Genomic DNA, 22,441 nt, shown 5'->3' on the forward strand with positions numbered 1-22,441 from the left:
TTGTGACGAAAGAAAATAGTATTGAAATTTCATAACAAATGCACATTAACAGTTTTAAGCAAAAAGGAAAATGATTTGTTTCTTCCTTTTGACTAAAGTGCTTTCAAAAATTACAAGTAACTTTTTAAAACAATGTGCTTCAATAGAAGAATATGCATTCTGTCAATCTTGCTGGGTTTTGAGACTTAGAAAATAATGGTATGAAATTATTTGAAGTAATTCAAAGTATGAATGTTTACATTCATGTCTTTTCTTCTTTTGTCTTTGTCTTTTGTCTTCCTCTTTAGACAGAGAACACAGAAAGCGGAGAAGAATGGAGAGGCTTCATTCTTACAGTAACAGAGGTACGTAGGAAAGACCTTACTTTTGACTGATTCATAAATTCAGCAACTATTTCCTGGACACTGGCTACGAACCATACAGAGTGAAAAAGGTCAAAGATACAAGAACCGAAAAGAGGAGATATAAACCCTTACACTTACTCATGAAATTTATATTTTTATCAGGTGGATGGAAAGGAAGAAAGAAAATGAACAAGATAGGGGCACCTGGGTGGCTCAGTGGGTTAAAGCTTCTGCCTGCGGCTCAGGTCATGATCCCAGGGTCCTGGGATCGAGCCCCGTATCGGGCTCTCTGCTCAGTGGGGAGCCAGCCTGCTTCCCCCTCTCTCTCTGCCTGCCTCTCTGCCTACTTGTGATCTCTATCAAATAAATAAATAAAATCTAAAAAAAAAAAAAAAAGAAAATGAACAAGGTGAATTAAAACTGTGATGATTGTTATGTAGAAAGTAAACAGGGCCTTGTGCTAGCTAGAGAGCTACAGGTGGTCAGGGAGATCTACTTTTTTGGTCCTATCCCTTGACATAGTGGCCCTTTCTAATGCTAATATCTATAGCTTACATTGCATCTTCCAAAACTGCTTTCTAATTCATTTAATACATATTTATAAAATGCTAAGAGATGAATATTGTGAATGACATAAACAATATAACAGCTCATCAAAATGAAAATTCACCTTTTAAACTTTTGCTTAGTGAGTCTTAAGACAAAGCAATGCTTACACGTTCAACTCTGTGGCATCTTATCAGAGACAAATAGTAAGATCAACAGTTTACAGTTAACTGTTGTAGCACGATCTCCACCATTATTTTAAATGAAGTGACTGTCTTATAAATGTGAGGGTCTTTGAGAGCCAGCCCCGGAAAGAGAACCATGTTCTGATACTTTTAGAGGAGAAGAAAACTTTGTATGTTTATTACAGTCAGTTAAATCCAGACGCTGTCCAAAGCTAGCTCTTAAGTGAAGGCTTTGCTGTCCCACGAAATACACACCGCACTTGACCGAGATGATAGATGCTGGTTCTTCAGGGCAGCCAACGACAGGTAAAAGTTGGACTGCCCTATGCAGGGAAGTCACAGGAGGCTAGAAGAGGGGGCTGGCTGAAGATGTGAAAGGCATGCTGACTTGTGACGGGGAAGAAACTCTTGGGGAAACGGAATCAGTGTTGTGGAAAAGAGACATTGGGTGGCATGGCACTTCTTACACGGGGATCCAAGTCCTCCAAGGGCATGTGAGTAGTATGAAGAACACTAAAACCACAGGAAAGCCTTGGGGTGCATCTTCCTGATACACTAATTATTTTGGGGAAAAAAATGTTCTTAGCTTTTTTTTTGAGGTAAGGATAAAAAGCATTGTTTTCATATTAACGTGTACATAGATATATTTAGAATACAAAATACAACTCACCTGAACTTCCAAGAGAAGAAAAATTATTATTATTTAATTTTGTATTCTGTAAATTTTTTTTTAAAGATTTTATTTATTTATTTGACAGACAGAGATCACCAGTAGACAGAGAGGCAGGCAGAGAGAGAGAGAGACAGGAGGAAGCAGGCTCCCTGTGGAGCAGAGAGCCCGATGCGGGGCTCGATCCCAGGACCCTGAGATCATGACCTGAGCCGAAGGGAGAGGCTTTAACCCACTGAGCCACCCAGGTGCCCCTAAATGTTGTTTTTTATTGTGTTCCCTGAACACTCCGTGTATATTCACACCTTGCTATTGTTAGAGGAGAACTTTACCAGAAGCTTGAGAAACACAGATTGTAGTTAAAAGAGCAGAGAATTTGATTTTGAATTAAATAAAATGGAGGTTGAGCCCACAACTTTCTAGCTGTGTGACCCTGGACTAGTTATTTAATCTTTCTGAGCTTTTTTTTTCTACTTGTGGAGTAAAGATAACAATATCTTTATTATAGCATTGCTGTGAGGATTTGGAATGACCCCATGCTTGGGACGTAATAGGTGATGAATAAGCAGTAGTTTTTCATTTGTTTCACCTCATTCTATTATTTTTTTTAAGATTTTTATTTATTTATTTGACAGAGAGCGATCACAAGTAGGCAGAGAGGCAGGCAGAGAGAGAGAGGGAAGCAGGCTCCCCGCTGAGCAGAGAGCCCGATTCGGGACGCAATCCCAGGACCCTGGGAACATGACCTGAGCTGAAGGCAGAGGCTTTAACCCACTGAGCCACCCAGGCTCCCCACCTCATTCTATTATTTTTTTCTGGATTGGTATATAAGGAAATAACTTTACTGATTATTAGTTTAGTTATTCAGAAGAGTAACTTTTTGATTGTATACCCTTATTATGTTTTCATTTCAAATGTCATATATATGCATATATATAAGATAGAAACAATAGGATTAATAAGAACATGTAAATAGGTCATAAGGAGATGTAAGCCCGGGGTATGAATATCAGGAGGGCATAGATTGCTCAATCCAAAATATCTCTCCAGAAAAGGTCAAAAACCAAATGAAGTAGGGTAAGTATCATAATCCTAATGTGTGAATGTCAGTTTGAAATAGACACACAAAAACACCAGAATATGGACCTCCGACTACCAGTTCTCAGTCATCTAATGAAGAGTTCCATTTCTACTCCGTGTTGTCGTGTGGCTGGGGGAGCTAATCCCAGGTTAGCTGTGGGAGAACACGGCGCCTTGCAGGTGCTCTGGGATGTCCCGGGCAGCAAGAACTGGTGAACTCAGCAGAACAACGAGAGTCAGTCGTTACTTGAATTAGCCTGTAGTGCGAGGCGGGTACACCGCGCTGTGTGCCAGGCGAAAAGGAACACTTCTGGGAAGATTGGGCACCGTGCACAGGTTAGAGCTCTTTGGTTGGTTTGGAGGCAGTGAAGACACCAAGATCCCCTGTGCATGATTCTGTCCCTCCATCTGTATTAGATAACTGAAGCCCCTGAGAACCCCAGCGGTTTCCTTGTCGCTAACACCAGTCAGTCATCCCGCTGTCCTTGTTTGCCTACTGCTTTCTTTGGTTTCAGTTGTCAGTTCCCCAACACGTGTCCCTCCTCCCCGGGCAAGTAATACGACTGCACGAAGTCCTAGAGAGAGAGAAAAAAAGGAGGATTGAGACAGAGCCGACCCCGAGCTCAGCTGTGGAAAAGAAGGAACCGACCGAAGATTATGCAGATGTACTGAGCCCTATGCCAGCGTAAGTGCACCGCCAACTCTGGGGTTTGTCCCTCGATTGTTAATGTTAATTTCTAATTATCAAAGAGAGTGAGCCCTTGGCCTCATTCTAGCGGGGACAGTAAGCTGTCTTGTGGATGAACATTACATCTCTGAGGAGATGCCACAGTTCCTCTTCCGTGTCATGATCAACAAGAAGCGAAATGTAGGTTGGGGCCAACCTCTGACCACACAGGAAACCCCGATCCACCCACACCTCTACACTAAATATTTTTTCCCGAAGCTCAAACCTAAGTAAAAACTGCTACGTAGAAAGAAGGAAAAGATTTTTTTTTTTCCCCACCATGCAACTCCATGATGGACTGATTTTCTGTCGGAAAATTATACCCAAGAATTTGAAGTCTGTGAATGTTCTATTCACTTGTCCTGTCACAGAGTGGTCACTGAACTTGTACTTGAGGAAGGCCAAGTGTAAAACGTGTAAGGTGGTATTGGGGAAATGAAGAGGCACAGACAGGCCCAAGTCAGCAACACTTTTCTTTTCTACTCTTACCTTGCTGTAAATTGTGACTAAGATGGTGAGGTCTTTCCTCCTGGAACCGTGGTCTTCTTGTCCAGGAATCTTGTCCTGGTACCACCCATGACGTCAGCTTCTCACATATAGTCTAGCTGCCCCATATTTGCCAAAACCTGCCTACCATCACGTTCGACTGAAACCAGTGACATCTGATGGACTGATGGGTTAGAAGTCACAGAGACTGCTTCTTTTTCTCTTTTCCTCCATACAAGGAATATGCATCTATTACAGCCAGATAAAAAGAACCTGAAAATCATTCTTTGTCTTACCAGTCAGACATATTCACTGTTAACATTTCAGGGCATGGCATATCCTGCCAGATATTTCTCTGTTGATAAAACAGACCTTTCACTGACCACAATATTTACTATAAAAATGGGAAAGGCTTTTTAAAAAATGTTACACACTAAAAATAACACCAATGCCATTAGAATGTCATATTATACCCAAGCGAGTGAATTCAGACATACCCTTAAATACCAGTTATTTAGAACAGACCATACAAGAGAAACATATAAAGAAATGCTTTGTGTCCCTGAAGAGAAACCACCAATAAATATTATTTTTTCAAAAGCTTATTATAAACTGAGACTAAGAACTGGGGATACAGTATTAATTCTTATCTTAGATTTTTAGATGATACTGGTGATTACATACTGACTAACAGATAACTTTTCAGGTCTTCTTTGGTTAAAGAAAGAGGTTTGGAGGGATGAGGGAGTAAAGGCGTTAAGCATAAAGTGTATTTAATAGTGGCCAGGATTGTAATAACAGTAATTGTACAATTGTAATTATAATAATAATGCCAGGAATTAAGAAAAGTTAATAACTGCAGCTCTTAGGATTAGTTTTGTAGCATTTTTCAAAGTAATGATCTTCGTCAGTTTAAAAAAAAAAATCCTATGGTTTTCTTGTTTTTTTTTTGTTTCTGTCTCACCTCTGTAGATGTTTTTATACTGTGTCCCGAAAAGAAGCAACTGAGATGCTTGAGAAGAACCCTTCTTTGGGAAATATGATCCTGAGACCTGGTAGTGACAGCAAAAGCTACTCCATCACTATCCGGCAGGAGATAGAGTATGTTTAATTTAAAAAAGTATGGAACTGTTAAAAGCATGGTATCACTTTAGAAAGCAAAGTTGCACAAGATCACCACCTGCTATGTGTTCTGTTGGGGCTAAAAATACAAACATAAGAAAAGGGAGAGAATGTTATAGAAGCAGAGCCAAGGCTAACATCTGCAGTAGGAAGAATGGGCAAATTACTTTGATCCTGGGTATAATTCTCTTACTCATTCATTCACTTCACACATCTTTATTGAACGACTATTATGAGAACAAGTAGTATTCTAGACACTGAGGATGGAGTAGTGAACAAAACAACAATGTAAGGAGTTTACATTCTTGTAAGGCAACATGGACTGTAAATAAATGCATAACTAAAAAATCATATGTAGGGGCGCCCGGGTGCCTCAGTGGGTTAAGCCTCTGCCTTTGGCTCAGGTCATGATCCCAGGGTCCTGGGATCGAGTCCCGCATCGGGCTCGCTGCTCAGCGGGGAGCCTGCTTCCTCCTCTCTCTCTGCCTGCCTCTCTGCCTACTTGTGATCTCTGCCTGTCAAATAATTAAATAAAATCTTAAAAAAAATCATATGTATAGTAATAAGGACTCTGGAAGAAAATTAAATAGGATGAGGGAGATGGGAACACTCAGAGATGATTTATAGAGAAACATTTCCCGATTGCTATTGTTTTAATACAGAAGGCCTCCTTTATTGGCTAACATTTAAGCAGGGCCCTGAAGGAAGTGAGGGAACAAACCAAGCCAGTATCTAGGACAAGAGCACTTTGGGAAACAACAGCACTTCTCTCCTAGAGACAGGAGAAGGCTCCGTTTGTTCAAAAACAAAAAGAGGTCCCTGTGATTGCAATGCAGTGAGCAGGCAACCAGTGCCTACGAGATTCCAGCGGTGGGGGGAGCGAGTGATCGCTCTGAGTCCTGCGTGTCGCTGAGGGACAGTTATATACTCTGAACGACACAAGAAGCCACTGGACTGCATGAAGAAGTGACATAATTGACATCCATATAAAGGATAACTTGGAGCCTCTTGTCAAGGTTAAGAATTTCTTTCTGGTAAAATGGTTTACCTTTGATGAAGTCAGAAATACTTACATGCAATAGTTGATTTTTCCGTGTAGCTAAGGTGGTTGGATCTGCTAAGGTCCCCTCCAGCTCTGAGTCTTTGAAATCTTGCATGTCAATAAATAAGCACTCCACGTTATTAACACTTTGACAAATGATAATAAAATTAAAACATTAGGACATCTTTTGTCCTAAGTGAAAATGTTCAGTAAGTAATTATCTTTCATATAAAAGCATAACCAGAACTTTGACTCTTTAATTTGCTATTCTTTCTGGGGGTAATATTCCATGAATTATTTTAGCTGTAACATATCTGTCGGTGCATCTGTTTACCAGTCAGGCCACTATAAATATCAGTAATTCTAAATATATTAAATATGAAGACACTGACAATGGATAGAGTCAGTAAAAAGAAAGTAATTACAACGCACCATGGTCCAACAAGCTTCCTCACTTGGCAGTTACTCCATATTAAACAGAAACTCATCTTTAGACACCAGACGTGTGCCCTGAATAGACAGCAAGAATGTCAGAGGCAGATCAGGTCCCGGTTCTGTGTGTGAAGTGAGAGAGCTCTTTGTGTGAGTATATGTGTTTGATTTTCCATAATGAATACCTATGTCAACTTAACCTTCTTGTTGTTTTATTATTTTTTATTATAAAGACTGACATTTGGAGTTAATATATTTTCAGCTAATATGGTAGAATATCACAGATTACTCAATTTTAATTTACTTGCTTTATAATTCAATTGGCTCTTTTGAAACAAATCCAAAAGAAATAAAAATTGTGACTGCCCTCACATATAAGTGAGCTTAGAAGAAACGCTGGGCGAACAGTGAATTTTTCTGTTGAGTACATTCTGGTCAAGGAGCTTATTCTTTTTCAGGGTTTTAGGAAATTGAATTGAGTATGCCTTTAAAACTTAAGAGCATATAAAATGGAATTAAAATCCATTTCTTAGATTTTGTTTTAAAAAGAAATTTAACTGCTGGAAAGGTAAATCACACAAGGGAGTGATAAGCTTTTTTCCCCTCATTTTTCTTGGTTAGATTGAGTGTTTGATCCATTAGCATGTGAACCCTGCATTATTATTCTGTATGAAATGAACAAAGTCCCTGAGACCTAATGACTCTTTAAAGACCACATATTTTTGCACAATAGCAACCTGATCTTTTAAGATGGTCTAAATTAGCCCAGCTTTTGCACCTTATTTTCTGTAAACGTGAGCTATCAGAAATAACAGCGCTTTCTGATGTCGATGTGGTTTTTGACCGAATGCAATGAGTTTCTATACTTAGGATATGAACTGACCGTCACAGTTTTTACTTATATCTCTCTGGTATTTAAGCTATATTTAAACTCCCAAGAAAGAGCCTGGCAAAGAAATTCATATCAAACTTCTATAATTGTAATTTTAGTAAAATCACTTCCATTTTGAATTCATATAAAAAATCATGCTTTTGTACAACTGATGGTCCTAAAAACATAACATTTCTTAAACGAATCTTCCTCCCCACAAAACTTCATATTTTTTTAAAAAACATTTTATTTATTTATTTGACAGAGAGACACATAGAGAGAGGGAACACAAGCAGGGAGAGAGGGAGAGGGAGAAGCAGACTGCCTGCTGAGCAGGGAGCCTGATGTGGGACTCAACCCCAGGACTCTGGGATCATGACCTGAGGTGAAGGCAGATGCCCAACCAACTGAGCCACCCAGGTTCCCTCAAAAGAGAACTTTTAGAAGCCTAGATTTCATATCTTCTGTTTAACAGGGTAACCGTTATAGAGAATAGTAGAATGTTACCATGTTAGACCGTAGAGCTTAATGTAAAGACTTTGACAAAAAATCTAGACGATTAGGAAGCACCTGAACACAGGTGGGTCACAACCCACAGAACCAACTCATTCTCTTACAGGTTGTAGGAGAAATGTGCAGCCATGCAAATTTAGGTGTGTCTGGCAAAATACTAACTGAAAAGGACAGACTAGTTTACAAAGCAGTGCTTAAAAATAAAATTATCTCGGGGCGCCTGGGTGGCTCAGTGGGTTAAAGCCTCTGCCTTCGGCTCGGGTCATGATCCCAGGGTCCTGGGATCGAGCCCCACATCGGGCTCTCTGCTCTCCCTCTCTCTCTCTCTGCCTGCCTCTTGCCTACTTGTGATCTCTGTCAAATAAATAAATGAAATCTTAAAAAAAAAAAGTAAAATTATCTCCATCAGTTAACAAAGCAGCTGTAGGAGGGAAGACTGTAGTTCTTGGGAAGAAGCAACAGTCATTCAGTGCCCAATTATCCGGTGACCCTCTCCTGATGTAAAATAACTCACTTTACCCAACCCAGTGGTGTGTGAATTCATAAGACAGAGCTATTCTTACAACAAACTTAGTGGTTTGGCCTTTGTTTTCTTAAAATGGTTATGACTACATGGCAAACTAGTTATATATATATATATATATATATATAAGTATGTATATATATATATACATACATACTTTGGAAAGCCATTAGCCAACGAAACAGTAGAAAATACCGACCCCACATTAATGCCTTTGCAGAAATTTGGGTAAGAAGCTAAATACACGTATTTATATCACATTTAAGGCCACACACTTGTTGAAAGACAGGTTACTTCTTTTTTGAGGTCATAATCAGGAAACCTCAGTATAGAAAATTTTATCCTTTTTTCTTCTATCTTTATTTCTTGGGAAAAACAAAACAGAATATGAAAGAAAAGCAAAGGTCTTAAATGAGATTCAAAGCCTGAGCGACTTCAACGGAATTTTTTTTTCTACCTTACTTTCTGCTTCAGAACTCAGTCCTTTTAGTCAAAAGTTCCAAGAGACTCTGTTAATCTCTGCTGCTTTTCCTCCCGCAGCTTCGTCATGAATAACGATGACAATGATACAACAGTCCTTACTAACAACAATCATTGTCATCACTTCCAGGGTACCATGAGGGGGTCCTGAGGTGGTGCCTGACAAGCATTTCCTCCAGGCACAGTAAAAACTGAGACCGTTTTTTCCATGTTTTATAAATGAAGCAGCTAAGCCTTAAAGAAGCTACTAAGTTTTTTTTTTTTTTTTTAAAGATTTTATTTATTTATTTGACAGTAGATGGAGAGGCAGGCAGAGAGAGAGAGAGAGAGGGAAGCAGGCTCCTTGCTGAGCAGAGAGCCCGATGCGGGACTCGATCCCAGGACCCTGAGACCATGACCTGAGCCGAAGGCAGCGGCTTAAACCACTGAGCCACCCAGGCGCCCCAGAAGCTACTAAGTTAAAGTGATAAATTTAAAACGTAGTAAAAAGAGCTATAATTTGAGGCGTGTCTACATGTGCAAGATACTGTAGTAAGGACTTTTCAGACATTAATTCACAACAGTCCTGTGAGGAATGGGATTACCATCTCCATTTTATAGATGAAGAAATGCAGGCTGAGAACTTACACAGAGAACCAGAATTTGAACCTCAGTCTTTCTGGTGATAAAGATCACGGCCTTCAAGCTTTCTGTCAGTCTTTCAAGGAATAAGAATCACTTGTTTCATAAAAATATAGGAGATCTAATTGTTAAGGATGAGAGATTTCAAAAGTAACTATGTGATTGTCAAAGTCTTTTTCAGGTAGGGATAAAAATAAAGCCAGAGCCAATCACTCCAAAAGAAGGTACTTGTAAGTGCTTCGTCCAAAAATGTTTCCTTTACCAGTCTGCTAGTGATTCCTGAGGGACTGGCAATCAAGAATACTTTTTATTTTTAATTATTTTTTAGGAGGGGATAAGGTTAGTTAGGTTTTATCCCATGTCTTAAAAGTAAAGTTCTAATATAAGACACTAGAATAAAATTATTAGCTGTTTTCCAATGACATTCAATGGAGAGAATATTGGGATAGAATGGTAGATGAGGAAAAAGTCCCTTGAAAAGAATTGTAGTTCAGTCCTAGAGGAATGTGACCCATAAGTGGAGAGATGGGTGATAAAGAAGGTGGGGGACCCTGACAACAAACTCAACCTGGCAGACAGCTTTGGACCGCTTCTGTAAATCGGACAGATGTTCAATTAGTTTCTCTTTCAAGCCAATGGCAGTGTAATAAATGCTTTACATTTTTCAACATTAGAAAAACTCTTGGTCCTGACACTGTTGTCACGTGAATCAAAAGAATTCAGGGCAAACATTTTTACTTCTGCTCTCAGTATAAATTAATTGTAGCCAATAGCACTATAAGATGGGCTTGTAGTATTTTCAAAATTCAGTTTCATAAATATTGTGTGCCTAATGCTGGAAGACAAAGGTGAATAGATTGTGCTTCTTGTTCTTAAGCAATTCTCGCTAATGAAATATGTGTTCAGGGTGGTAATAATTTAGAGTGCTATGTGACCATAGAAGAGGAAGACATTATGCTTCATCTACTGTGCTCACCTTCTCCCGGAGCATTTTCCAGATCTCTAAGTCAGCCTGAAGTGAGCAGATATCTAAGGTGGTCTGTCAGCTAGCAGGAAGGACGGCCATTCAGGGATTTCTCATTGGCATAGTGATGACGTAGAATAGAAAGCAATTTGCTTTCAGTAATTCTTTCTACTTTCCTTTTAATCTAGAGAATAAAAATCTGATTTGTACGTACCTACTTAGGATATTATAATGTTGCCTGCTTTGTAAATTAGTGGCTTTAAAAATGATAATTTCTGCCTGAAAGATTTTCAGCTCAAGATTTTTTCCTGTTATCCATCACCCACTCGGTGACTCAGTATCCCTAATGTATAACCCCTCCAAAAACAGACATAGAGAACTGGGAAAATAAAATGAAAACCACCATCTTAAATTTTTTTATTTTTATCATTGTTATTATTATTTTTTTTGCCTAACTACAGGAATGGGAATGTAGGTTTTATTATAGAGGAGATATTTTATATTCACTTTAGTTTCATTTGATCCAATAGTACATTCAAATGGAGAATAACTTTTTTTTTTTTTTCATTTTAGCATGCCAAGAATCAAGCACTACAAAGTGATGAGTGTAGGAAAAAACTACACTATTGAACTGGAAAAACCTGTAAGTAGCTATTTCCTTGTTTTTGAGGAGTCTTCTCCTGCTTTTTTCCAAATCTACCTTATAGAATTCAAAGAAAGGTGGAAAAGCAGACCCCTTGCCCAGGAACACAGTGTGGTGAGCAGCAGCCCTGTGAAGGAACCCCGAAAGCGGCAGAGATCCAGGGGGAGGCGTGAGGTAGAACAGGTGGATGCGGAGGCTCAGGAGAGACTCTGCTAACAATTCTTTCTACTTTTGTTTCCCTGTAATCTTTATCAATATGATTTTTTCAGGAAGGGAAGATTTTTTTCTTAAATGCCTGTTTTCCATCCTCCAATGATACATATTTCAATGTGATTATTTCTAATGGGGGACAAAAAAATCTGTGAATGCCTAGTTCTCGAATACCCGTCATGCAGAAGTTCAGAAATTCCCCTCATACTAGCAACATAATCATGAAGAAACAGTCCCTTCCTGGTCTGCAACCCCTCTGAGCGGTACCATGGGGCTCATGATACAATCACTAGGTCACGGTATTAGGCAGACAGCTAAGGAACTTACATGTATCACTTAATTTAATCTTCACCGTGACCCTGAGGGATGCCCATGATACAGGTGGAAAAACTGGTACTTACACTCATCTCAACCAATGAAAATGCAGTGATGTGAGCTATGGTCCAGGTGCCAGAAAAAGGGAATATAGTTCTGCTATCTAGGCTGCCGCAGTGGGAAGACTAGACGGGGGAAGTGATATCACATAAATGGAATTGATGAGTCTTGAAGATATTTATTTTAACATCTTTAAAATTGAGCTCTTAGTGCCTCTGCCTCTTCAAGCCCATTGTGTTGATCAGATAGACAAAGGGGCAGTCTAGCTGAATTTTTATGGTGTTTTGTTTTTTTTTTAAACAAAGATTTTATTTGTCAGAGGGAGAGAGGGAGCGCACCAGCAGGGGGAGTGACGGGCAGAGGGAGTAGCAGGCTCCACGGAGGAGGGAGCCTGATACGGAACTCAGTCCCACAACCCTGGATCTTGCATGACCTGAGCTGAAGGCAAATGCTCAACCGACCCAGGCGTCCCTGAATTTTTTATGTTTAGACCCTACTTCTTAGTGACTCTTGCCGAGAGGAGAGCAGCTGATGACTCATACACCTCACCCCCCCTCTTTGCCATAAATGCCTCCCTGAGCTCCTCGGCTCTCAGGTCCATGCCTGCTAGGGCTTTTTCAAAAATTCTAATGAAGGAAACAAACAACTAGATTGCTGAAGGATAACGCAAATAACCAACTGACCGGAAGCAACAGTCAGGGAAGAAGAAGGTGCCTCTGTGACTGGTGAACGGGGCTCATTTCTCTGTAATTAGCCCGAACAGGCCCCAATATAAGGAAAGTTACCGGCCTGGACTGTTTTTTCACCTTTCACACTCCCCTCCCTTAGCCCTCAACCAGGTTGACGTTTTATGAATTCCAGGGGTATTCAGGTTTAGCCTGATTTTACTTGTATAAAAATATTGGTTTGGGGGTGGCAAGCCATTTCAGGTACTCTTGGCCAAGTAAACTATCCTGTTACAGTGAGATGTTAAAATGGTAAATTCTCTGGCTTTAAGGGTTCTTTGGTTTCAAACAGAAGAAACCAAATAACTAGCTTAAGTAAAGACAGATTTAAGAACATAGGAAAACCCTTGAAATGACTGGACAGCTGAAGACCTCCAGGGACGAGGAAGCAGTTACTTGTACAGTTGACCCTTGAACATAAATGCATGGGTCCACTTACATGTTTTTTTTTTCTTTTGATAAATACAGAATAGTACTGCTAAATGTACTTCTTGTGAATTTTCTTAATATTTCCTTTTCTCTGGCTTATTTATTGTAAGGATACAGTATATAATAATGTATAACATACTAAATATGTGTCAATTAACTACTTTATTTGGTAAGGCTTCTGGTCAACGGTAGGTTAGTCTTTAATTTTGGGAGGAGTCAAAAGTTATTATGCGGATTTTTGAGTGCCGAGTGGGTGGCATCCCTAACTCCTGTTGTTCTAGTGAGAGCCTTCTTTTTTTTTTTTTTTTTTTTAAAGATTTTATTTATTTATTTGACAGAGAGAGATCACAAGTAGGCAGAGAGGCAGGCAGAGTGAGAGGGGAAAGCAGGCTCCCTGCTGAGCAGAGAGCCCGATGCAGGACTCGATCCCAGGACCCTGAGATCATGACCCAAGCCAAAGGCAGCGGCTTAACCCACTGAGCCATCCAGGTGCCCTCTAGTGAGAGCCTTCTGATTAGGAACCTGCTGTTCTTCCAGGTTCCTCTCCTCAAGTTCAGACTTCAGGAAGGGAGCATTTTCTGGCCTGAGTCACATTCTCATGCAATAACTAGGGAATTGCAGAGTACCTAATTATTGTCCACCAAAATATATCCCATGGTGGGGGGGCGGATTTCTCAATAGGGAATTAGATACTATAAAAGAGAAAAAAATGCATGGGTGGGAAACACTGGCCATTCAGTACCTTGTTGAAGTGAAGTATTGACATGTTTTTACTAAAGATTAGGAAATTCACAGTAATCTTCATTAAATTTCACATGACCTGGGGCGCCTAGGTGGCTCGGTCATTAAGAGTCTGCCTTCGGTTCAGGTCATGGTCCCAGGGGCCTGGGATGCAGCCCCGCATCGGGCTCCCTGCTCAGCAGGAAGCCTGCTTCTCCCTTTCCTACTCCCCCTGCTTATATTTCCTGTCTTGCTGTGTCTCTGTCAAATAAATAAAATCAATCTTAAAAAAATTTTTTTTTCACACAAGCTTTTTAAAACTCTCTTCACATGGATGATACCGAGCCTTCTCTCACTCTGTTTGTACAGGTCACACTCCCAAACCTTTTCAGTGTCGTTGATTATTTCATGAAAGAGACTCGAGGAAATTTACGACCATTTATATATTCAGCTGATGAAACCTCTGGTATGTTCTTCACTTCATTGCTGTATTAAGGAAAGCAAAACAAAACAACAATCCTTCCCCACCAACCCCCATATATGATTTGTAATACCAACCAGGTAGGAATGTAGTTCAGCTTTTAAATTTATCTATTTGTAAGCCATTTTATCATTAACCCTGTGAAAATAAGGGAGGACCAATATATTCTGGTGGCCCATTCTAGAGAAAGGAAAGTCATAGGCATGTATTTTGTGTCTAATTTCATCATCATTCTAATTGGTTGTCTTTTTAAAGATTTTTTATTTATAATATGGAGAATGAGAAAGAGAGAGCACAGGGGGAGTGGCAGGCAGAGAGAGAGAAGGGGAAGATTGCTTTCCTCTGAGCAGGGGCTCTGATGCGGGGCTCAATGCCAGGACCCTGGGATCATGACCTGAGCCGAAGGCAGACCCTTAGCTGATTGAGCCACCCATGTGCCCCTCTACTTGTCTTTATCAAATAAGTTCAGAGATAAGACAAAAAACCATACTCTATTAGAGTCATGGAAACCAAACGGGATTTAAAAGTATGATCTGTTAACACCAAATGCCCTCGTCAGATTAAAATGGATGAAGATGGAATTAGCCCTCCGGGGGTAGATGATTTGAGAGAGAGGCTAATTCCACTGTAAAGGCAGAGGCCTGAGTGTCAGATAACAAAATAAGTCTCTGTTCCTACAGGTTATGAGGAAAAACAACTGTGTTTGGCTACCTGCATCACAGCATATCTGAAAAGTCTGATTACATTTAAAAAACCAGCAACTTTAAAAGTCCAAGGTTGAAAACATATGAATCTTGCGATGTCAAATAAAGAAACTGAGTCTGAAGGAGCTTTAGGGAAATTGTCCAGTACAGTGTCTCACTGTATATAGGAATCACCTGCACACTCAGTACAGAAGGCACCTCTAAGATGTGACCAGTCAGGGACACCTAGATGGCTCAGTGGGTTAAGCCTCTGGCTTCGGCTCAGGTCATGAACTCAAGTGTCCTGGGATTGAGCCCCACATCGGGCTCTCTGCTCATGGGGGAGCCTGCTTCCCCCTCCCCCCACCTGTCTGCTGCTCTGCCTACTTGTGATCTCTCTCTCTCTGTCAGATAAATAAAACCTTAAAAAAAAAAAAAAAAGATGTGACCAGTCAGCTTGTTTGAAAATTCCTAATGATGGTCACCTCACTGCTTTCTGAGGCAGCACGCTTCACTTTTGATCACTGCTCATCTTAGAGAATTCTTTCTTAATAGTAAGTCTGAAATATTTCTTCCTTTAACTTCTATATATTAATCCAATTTCTGGTTTTGGAACAACTCGGGGTTTTAAAAAGCCCATCAAATATATAAAAGCAGCCACAATGCGCCCTCCTCCCTTAGTCTTTCTCTGTCCTCGGTAAGTTATTAGTTCCTTCAGCCCTCTTATCACATCTTTAGCTTTTCTGTATACTAATTTCCAAACATCTCTCTTAAAATAGAATTACAGGGGATGAACACATTACTATAGACATGACCAGAATAATATATTACACAGGCTTAATTCAGGAAAACACCATTTACAGAAATCTATTAAGTATTACTTAATATGATTATTAATATAAGAAGTAGTAACTATTGATATAATTTTTTTTTCAGAGACTGAAGGATCTCCTGTAACACCTCTAAAATAAAAAAAAAAGTTTAAGGTGATGGTGAATCTGATATAATTTGCTTCATGTCAGTTATCTACTGTTATGTAACAAACCACCCCAAAACATGGTCGTTAAATCAACAACCATTTTATTTGCTCATGATTCTGTGCATTGGCAATTTGGATTGGATTTGGCTGGGCAGTTCCTTTGCTAGTCTCACTTGCTGTCACTTATGCAACTGTAACCTGCTGATGGCCTGACCGGGGCTGCGTGTTTCAAGTTGGCCTCATTCACACATCTGGTGTCGGTGGCCAGCTGAAGCTGGCTGAACCACTCTCCTCACGTATTCTCTAATACTTGAGGAGTTAGCTCAGGCTCTCTCATGTGAGCTCTCAGAGTTATTAAGAGGTGAAGCAAACCTCAAGTCCTTGGGCTAGAAATTCTTAGCGTTAAGGATCAAGTATGGCTCTGCTGGAGATTTCAGTATTGGTGAAACTGTGAATTGAATAAATGGATCCAAGTGTGATGTGTCTTATGTACAAGGGTTAAACTTCTTTCTTTCTAAAAAATTTAACTTACATGCAATAAAACTCACTTTTTGGTATACCACCATCAGAATCAAGATACAGAAAGTTCCATCACCTCATCTTTGTAGTCAACCCTTCTGACCCACAATCCCTAGCAACTACAGATGTTTTCCACTCCTATAGTTTTGCATTTTCCAAACTGTCATATAAATGGAATTACAGTATAGCAAACTTTTAAGGTTGATTACTTTCATTCATCATAATGTCTAGAGTCAGGTAAGTGTTATATTATTAGCTTGTTCTTTTTTATTGTTGAGTACTATTTTACTGTATGGAAGAACTAGTTTGTTTATCCATCCAACAGTTAAAATGTATTAGGGTTGTTTCCAGTTTTTGGCTATTACTTACTGAACTCTATTAATAGTCAAGTGCAGATTTTTGTGTAAACATAAGTCTTCATTCCACTTGGGTAAAATATCTGGGAAGGAGATTATTGGTATACGAAAAGAGTCCATCTAACTTTGTAAGAAACTGTGGAACTCTCTTCACAAGCAGGTCTCCCTTTTTGCACATCTGCCATTGGTGCTGGGGAGTTGTAGTTGCAGGCTCATCAGCACTTGGTATTGTCATTACCTTTTAAAAAAAAATTTAAGTAAACTCTACATCACACATGGGGTTTGAACTCATGACCCTGAGATCAAGAGTTGCATGCTTTACCAACTGAGCCAACCACAAACCCTGGTGGTATTATCATTAAAAAAAAAAAAAGTTATTCTAATAAATGTGTAGTGGTATTCTGTGCTTTTAATACGCATTTCCCTGGTGATTATGTTGAGCATCTTTTCATGTGCTGTTTGACATTCATATATCTCATTTGGTAAAATAAGTCTTTAAACCCTCTGCCCACATTTTTGTTGGGTTGTTTTCTTGTGGTTGAATTTTGATTATTCAGTACATATTCAGAGTATGTCATTTGTCAGGTATAATTTGCAAATACTGTTTGCTTTTTCATTCTTTTAATAGTATCTTTTGCAAAGCATGTTTTAAATTTTAATGAAGTAAAAATTATCAATTTTTGCTTCTGTATATAGGTTGTACTTTTAGTGTTGTATCTGAGAACACTTTGCCTAATCTTTTTTTTTTTTTTTTAAAGATTTTATTTATTTACTTGACAGATAGAGATCTCATGTAGGCAGAGAGGCAGGCAGAGAGAGAGGCGGGGAAGCAGGCTCCCCGCTGAGCAGAGAGCCCGATGTGGGGCTTGATCCCAGGACCCTGGGATCATGACCTGAGCCGAAGGCAGAGGCTTTAACCCACTGAGCCATCCAGGCACCCCTCTTTGCCTAATCTAAGATCACAAAAATTTTTCTTCCTATGATTTCTTCTATAAGCGTCAGTTTTGTATTTTACATTATTAGGTCTATGACCCACTTCAAATTAATTTTAAGGGCAGAATTCATTTTATTTGCATTTAGGTTTATAATTGTTCGAGCACCATTAGTTAAAAAAAGATTATCTTTTCTTCATTTAAATAGCTTTTGTACCTTTGTGAAAAATTAATTTACTGTATTTTTGTGGATCAATTTCCATTGATATATGTTCTTATCCTTTTGCCAATACCACACTATCTTGACTACTGTAGCTTTATAGTAGTTCTTGGAATCAGAAGATAAAAATCCAACTTTGTTCTTCTTTTCAAAATTGTTTGGGCCAATCTAGCTTCTCTGCTTTTTAGTATAAGTTTTAGAACTAGCATGGTACTTACAGAAAAATCCTCCAGAGTTTTGATTTGGATTTTGTTGAAGCTTTAAGATGAGTTCAGGGAGAACTGGAATCTTGACAGCATTATCTTCCAATTCAGGAATAATATATCCTTCCAATTAAGTTTTTTTAAAAATTTCTTTTACAGTTCTTTATAGTTTCCAGCATATAGATTCTGAACATATTTTGTTAGAATAATACCTATTTAATTTTTGGTGCTATTGTAAATGGTAGTTTTTAACATTTTGGATTCCAATTTTTCGTAATATATAGAAATACACTTTTTATTTATTGATCTTAATTCCAGGATTCTATTTGCTAGACTTTCATTCATTTCTAAAAGCTTTTTATTTTTCTTTTTAGATTCCTTGTCATTTTTGTTTTTTCCTAAGATTTTACTTATTTGTCAGCGAGATGGAGAGTATAAGCAGGGGGGAGAGGCAGCCAGAGGGAGAAGCAGGCCCCTGTTAGGCAAGGAACCCAAAGTAGAACTTGATCCCAGGACTCTGGGATCATGACCTAAGCCCGAAGGCAGACGCTTAACTGACTGAGCCATGCAGTGATTCTTTGCTTCCAGTTTTAAAGGACAAAATATTTCATCTTTCACTAATAAGTATAATATTGGGTGTAGGTTTTAAAAAGATGATTTATCAGATTGAGAAAGTTTCCTTTTGTCTGGTTTTGGTATTAATGTAATGCTACCATTAAAAAAAGAGCTGGGAGGCATTCCTTCTTCTGTGGTGTGGAAAATATGTGTAGAACTGGTATTTCTTCTTACTTCAGTACTTCGTAGAATTCACCCAATGAGCCATAATGACCTGAAGATTTCTTTGGTGAAGGTTTTTAACTATGATTTCAATTTCTTTAAATAGATGTTGGAAACTCAGATTATCTATTCTTTCTCGAGTGAATTTTGGTAATTTCTTTTAAGGAACTGTCCCCCACCCCGCTCCAAGTCCTTAAATTAGTCTTCTGGCCTAGAGCCTGGCACAGAATGGAAGCTGAGGGACAGTGGTAGAAGAGATAAATGAATGAATAAGCAAAACATTAGGGAAGGAGGAAACAATCCTTCCTTCTTCCTAGAAGAAAACTGTCCCGTTTAGAAACAGGGAAGGACCATTGCAAGTAACTAGAGCCTGGGTGACTGTACATTTACTCTCTGATGGGCATTGTGTGAACTGCCATGATTAGATGAATTGTCATAAAACAAGGATAATTACACTTTCCTTATAAGATTGAGAGAAATAAAAATGAGATGATTCATATAATTACCACCCAAGTAGTTTTCACATATGGTTAAAGAAGTTAGGGCAGAAACACAACTAGTAAATGAAGTTGGAATCCAAACCCATGTTTATTTCTGAAGCCTTTTTAAAAACTCGTGATTCACATCTCCGGCGCTATATATTTGTAAACAGATATTCATTCTGCCCCCCGCCCCTAATCCTTTCCTATTTCTTTCAGTTGGGAGTTTGGGCCTCCCTTAGGTGGGTCTTCTGCATTTTTTCTTTCTTTTTTTTTGAGAGGGGGGTGGGGGTAGGGAGGGCAGAGGGAGAGGGAGATGGAGAATCTTAAGCAGGTTCCAGGCCCAGCACCCGCAGAGGCAAGCCTTGAACTCACAATCTGAGTGAAATCAAGAGTCTGACACTAAACCAAACTGAGCCACCCAGGTGCCCCTGGAGATTTTAAAAAATATTTTAAAGCAGACAATCATCCTGATTAGATTGCACCAGTTCAGTCTGCCTTACTCTTTGTGGGAAGAAGTTCCAGTATCAGTTCAGTTTTCAAAGCCTTTGTTATATTGGTTTGGGTCTGTCCAATGCATGTATGTATCAGGGATTGACCTAGGACTTAGGCAGTGGTTTATAGTTTAGTTATAAACTATTCATATATACAATAAACTACGTGTATAGATAAACTATATATACCTTATATAGTTCAATAGTTTTTACTTATCAAAGGCTTCGGTATGTTTTATATATTGTGTGTGTGCACAGCTTAGAGGGAAGCCTGGAACTTAAGTCACTTCATACACAGAACTAGGGGGTGCTTTTTCAGTTCTCTCACCTCTCCAGGGTTTCCCCCCCTCTTCTGCTATCAAAGGTCCTTTTTGGGGCGCCTGGGTGGGTCAGTGGGTTAAGCCAAAGGTTAAGTCAAATAAATAAATAAAATCTTTAAAAAAAAAAAAGGTCCTTTTCCTGGTCTTCCAAAGATGGGGTTTTTTAAGAGTTGTAACCACCTGTGCCACCACATAGTTCTGTGGAGACTGGGACTGCCCTTGGAAGAAAAGACATTAATAAGAGAAGAGAAAGAAAAAACTAGTAGGAATTCCAACCCTTCTCCCTGCCGGACCCCACCCCTCCATTCTTTAGGCTACAGGGTCCAATTTTCCCAGGTTCTCTGGCCAGGATAAGCTTTCTTTGGGGGTGCTTATGCCGTCCTCTGTCGCTCCGGTGCAGCGCCGTGAGACGGAGCCATCCTCAGAGCAGGGCCAGAAGTGGGGGGTGGGGGGTCGTGGGGGGAGCATGGAAAGAAATAACCAAAAATTGGCTGTTCATGTAAAACATCAATGCTTTTATGAGACTGACGTGCTACCTACTGCGCTAACGAGGCACCTAAATGTCAATGCTTTTAGAAACAACCAGATTACTATTGCTCTCTGCTAGCTGAACTGTTTCAGTTAGCTTTGTGATCAGAAACAAATTATTCAGCCTCCCTGCACTTCAGATTCCCTTATTAAAGAGTGAGGAAGTGACCTATGAACACATAGAATTACATGATCACATGGAGAGAGACTTCAAATAATCAGACTATCTTCTGTAGAGTAATATATTTTCTTTGAAAAGCAGAAAGATGATGGAACAGTAAACTGGAAGAGTACATGATAGTGGAGAAAGGACTTAAAAAACCCCCAAACTACAAAACACCAAAACTCATCTTGACAAACAGTGCTTAAGCTTCAAGGAAACATTGGGGATATGTACAATTGTTTTAGGGAGTTTGGACTCCATAGCTGATTGGGCACAGTGGGGATTGGGAGCCCTTAGCTTTATTTTGCCCTGAGTTAGGAAACGGAAGTTGTAGAGCATGTAAGGTTTAAAATCTGGAAACTTGGAGAAAATAAAGAGTTTCCAAAAACATTATCAAAAAGAAAATATGATTTTTTTCTCTTTGATCCTTGATGTTAACCCATGTCAGCATTCAGCTTTTTCTTCAACACCAAAAGGAAAAACAAAAACAGAACCAAAACAAAGATATTTCCTCAGTTTATTTTTCTCAACTTCAGAACTCAGCAGTTTAAATAAAAGCCACTTTTGGGGTGCCTGACTGGCTCAGTAAGTAGAGCATGCGACTCAGTTTTGGGGTTGTGAGTTCGAGCCCCACATTGGGTATAGAGATTACTTAAAAATAAAATCTTCAACCAACCAACCAACCAACCAACTAACCAACCAATAAAACCAAAAGCCACTTTAAAATATGGTAGGGTTGGTAAATGGTACTAAGCTATTCAGGAAGAAAAAAAATGTTCCCTAGAGAAAATTTATTAGGAGCCAAATCGCAAGTCAAGAATAAAATAAAAATTTAAAAAGCATATGAATATTCATTATTTAATTAACAACATTTCCTAAACACACTACCAATGTTCTAAGTACAGCAGGAAAATCCATTCACATTTAAAAATAAAGAACTGCCCGGTGCCTTGAAACTGGTTCTTTATTTAATTAAGCATTTCTACCCACAATTTTTAGGCTAAGAAACCACCAAAGAAGGGAGAAGAGAAAGATAGGAGAAAAATCTGTATGTTGCATGAAAGTAAAATAGGAAAACTAGCTTTAAGTATCTTGATAGCTTATTTTTTAAAAGGAAGATCTTGCTGGTAAAGAAAATTACCTCTATTTTCCTGATCAAGTTGCTTACCTCAACAGCAAAATTAAACATTGTTTAATTTCATTATCTGAATTATTGATATTATTTGATTATCTTGATTAGTCTAATCAATAGGGGAAACCACAGAATATGGCTGTGAGGGTAACTCACAGATACGTACATTTTATGTAATGATAGAAGTTGGAAACATATGGTCCTTTCTAAATGAATTTTTTTTCCTTAGGCTTCAGTTAAATGCATTTCCCTCTACACAATTTTCCATAGCAGATTCTCCTAAACTCTAGCAATGCCAAAAAAGCCTCAGTAGCTTTTGGTGACATCTGATTTGATGAACTTATCAAATATAAATCATTATAATATCTAGTTAGAAATCAGAGACATTAAATGTACTAGAAGCTCTTTTCTAACCGAAAAACTATGCCTCTTACTGGAAATAAATAAAAATGATCGATTTCCATGTT

At 39.0% G+C, this 22,441-nt stretch overlaps 1 protein-coding gene across 3 annotated transcripts in view; it reads left to right on the plus strand.

Moving 5' to 3' along the window:
• The window catches only part of STAP1 (signal transducing adaptor family member 1), a 34,775-nt gene extending 18,432 nt beyond the window's left edge, over positions 1-16,343 (plus strand). For 2 of the 3 annotated variants that reach the window (XM_032334457.1, XM_032334458.1), the window contains 6 exons: positions 288-344; positions 3,341-3,510; positions 5,011-5,139; positions 11,180-11,249; positions 14,078-14,174; positions 15,809-16,343. In XM_032334457.1, coding sequence (XP_032190348.1) covers positions 288-344; positions 3,341-3,510; positions 5,011-5,139; positions 11,180-11,249; positions 14,078-14,174; positions 15,809-15,843 — 558 coding nt within the window. In that variant the 3' untranslated portion in view covers positions 15,844-16,343. The remainder of the gene's footprint in view (positions 1-287; positions 345-3,340; positions 3,511-5,010; positions 5,140-11,179; positions 11,250-14,077; positions 14,175-15,808) is intronic. The other variant, XM_032334459.1, reaches the window with a different exon arrangement.
• Positions 16,344-22,441: the final 6,098 nt, after the last annotated feature.

Source organism: Mustela erminea, chromosome 2, assembly GCF_009829155.1.
Source record: "Mustela erminea isolate mMusErm1 chromosome 2, mMusErm1.Pri, whole genome shotgun sequence".
NCBI classification, from domain to species: Eukaryota; Metazoa; Chordata; class Mammalia; order Carnivora; family Mustelidae; genus Mustela; species Mustela erminea.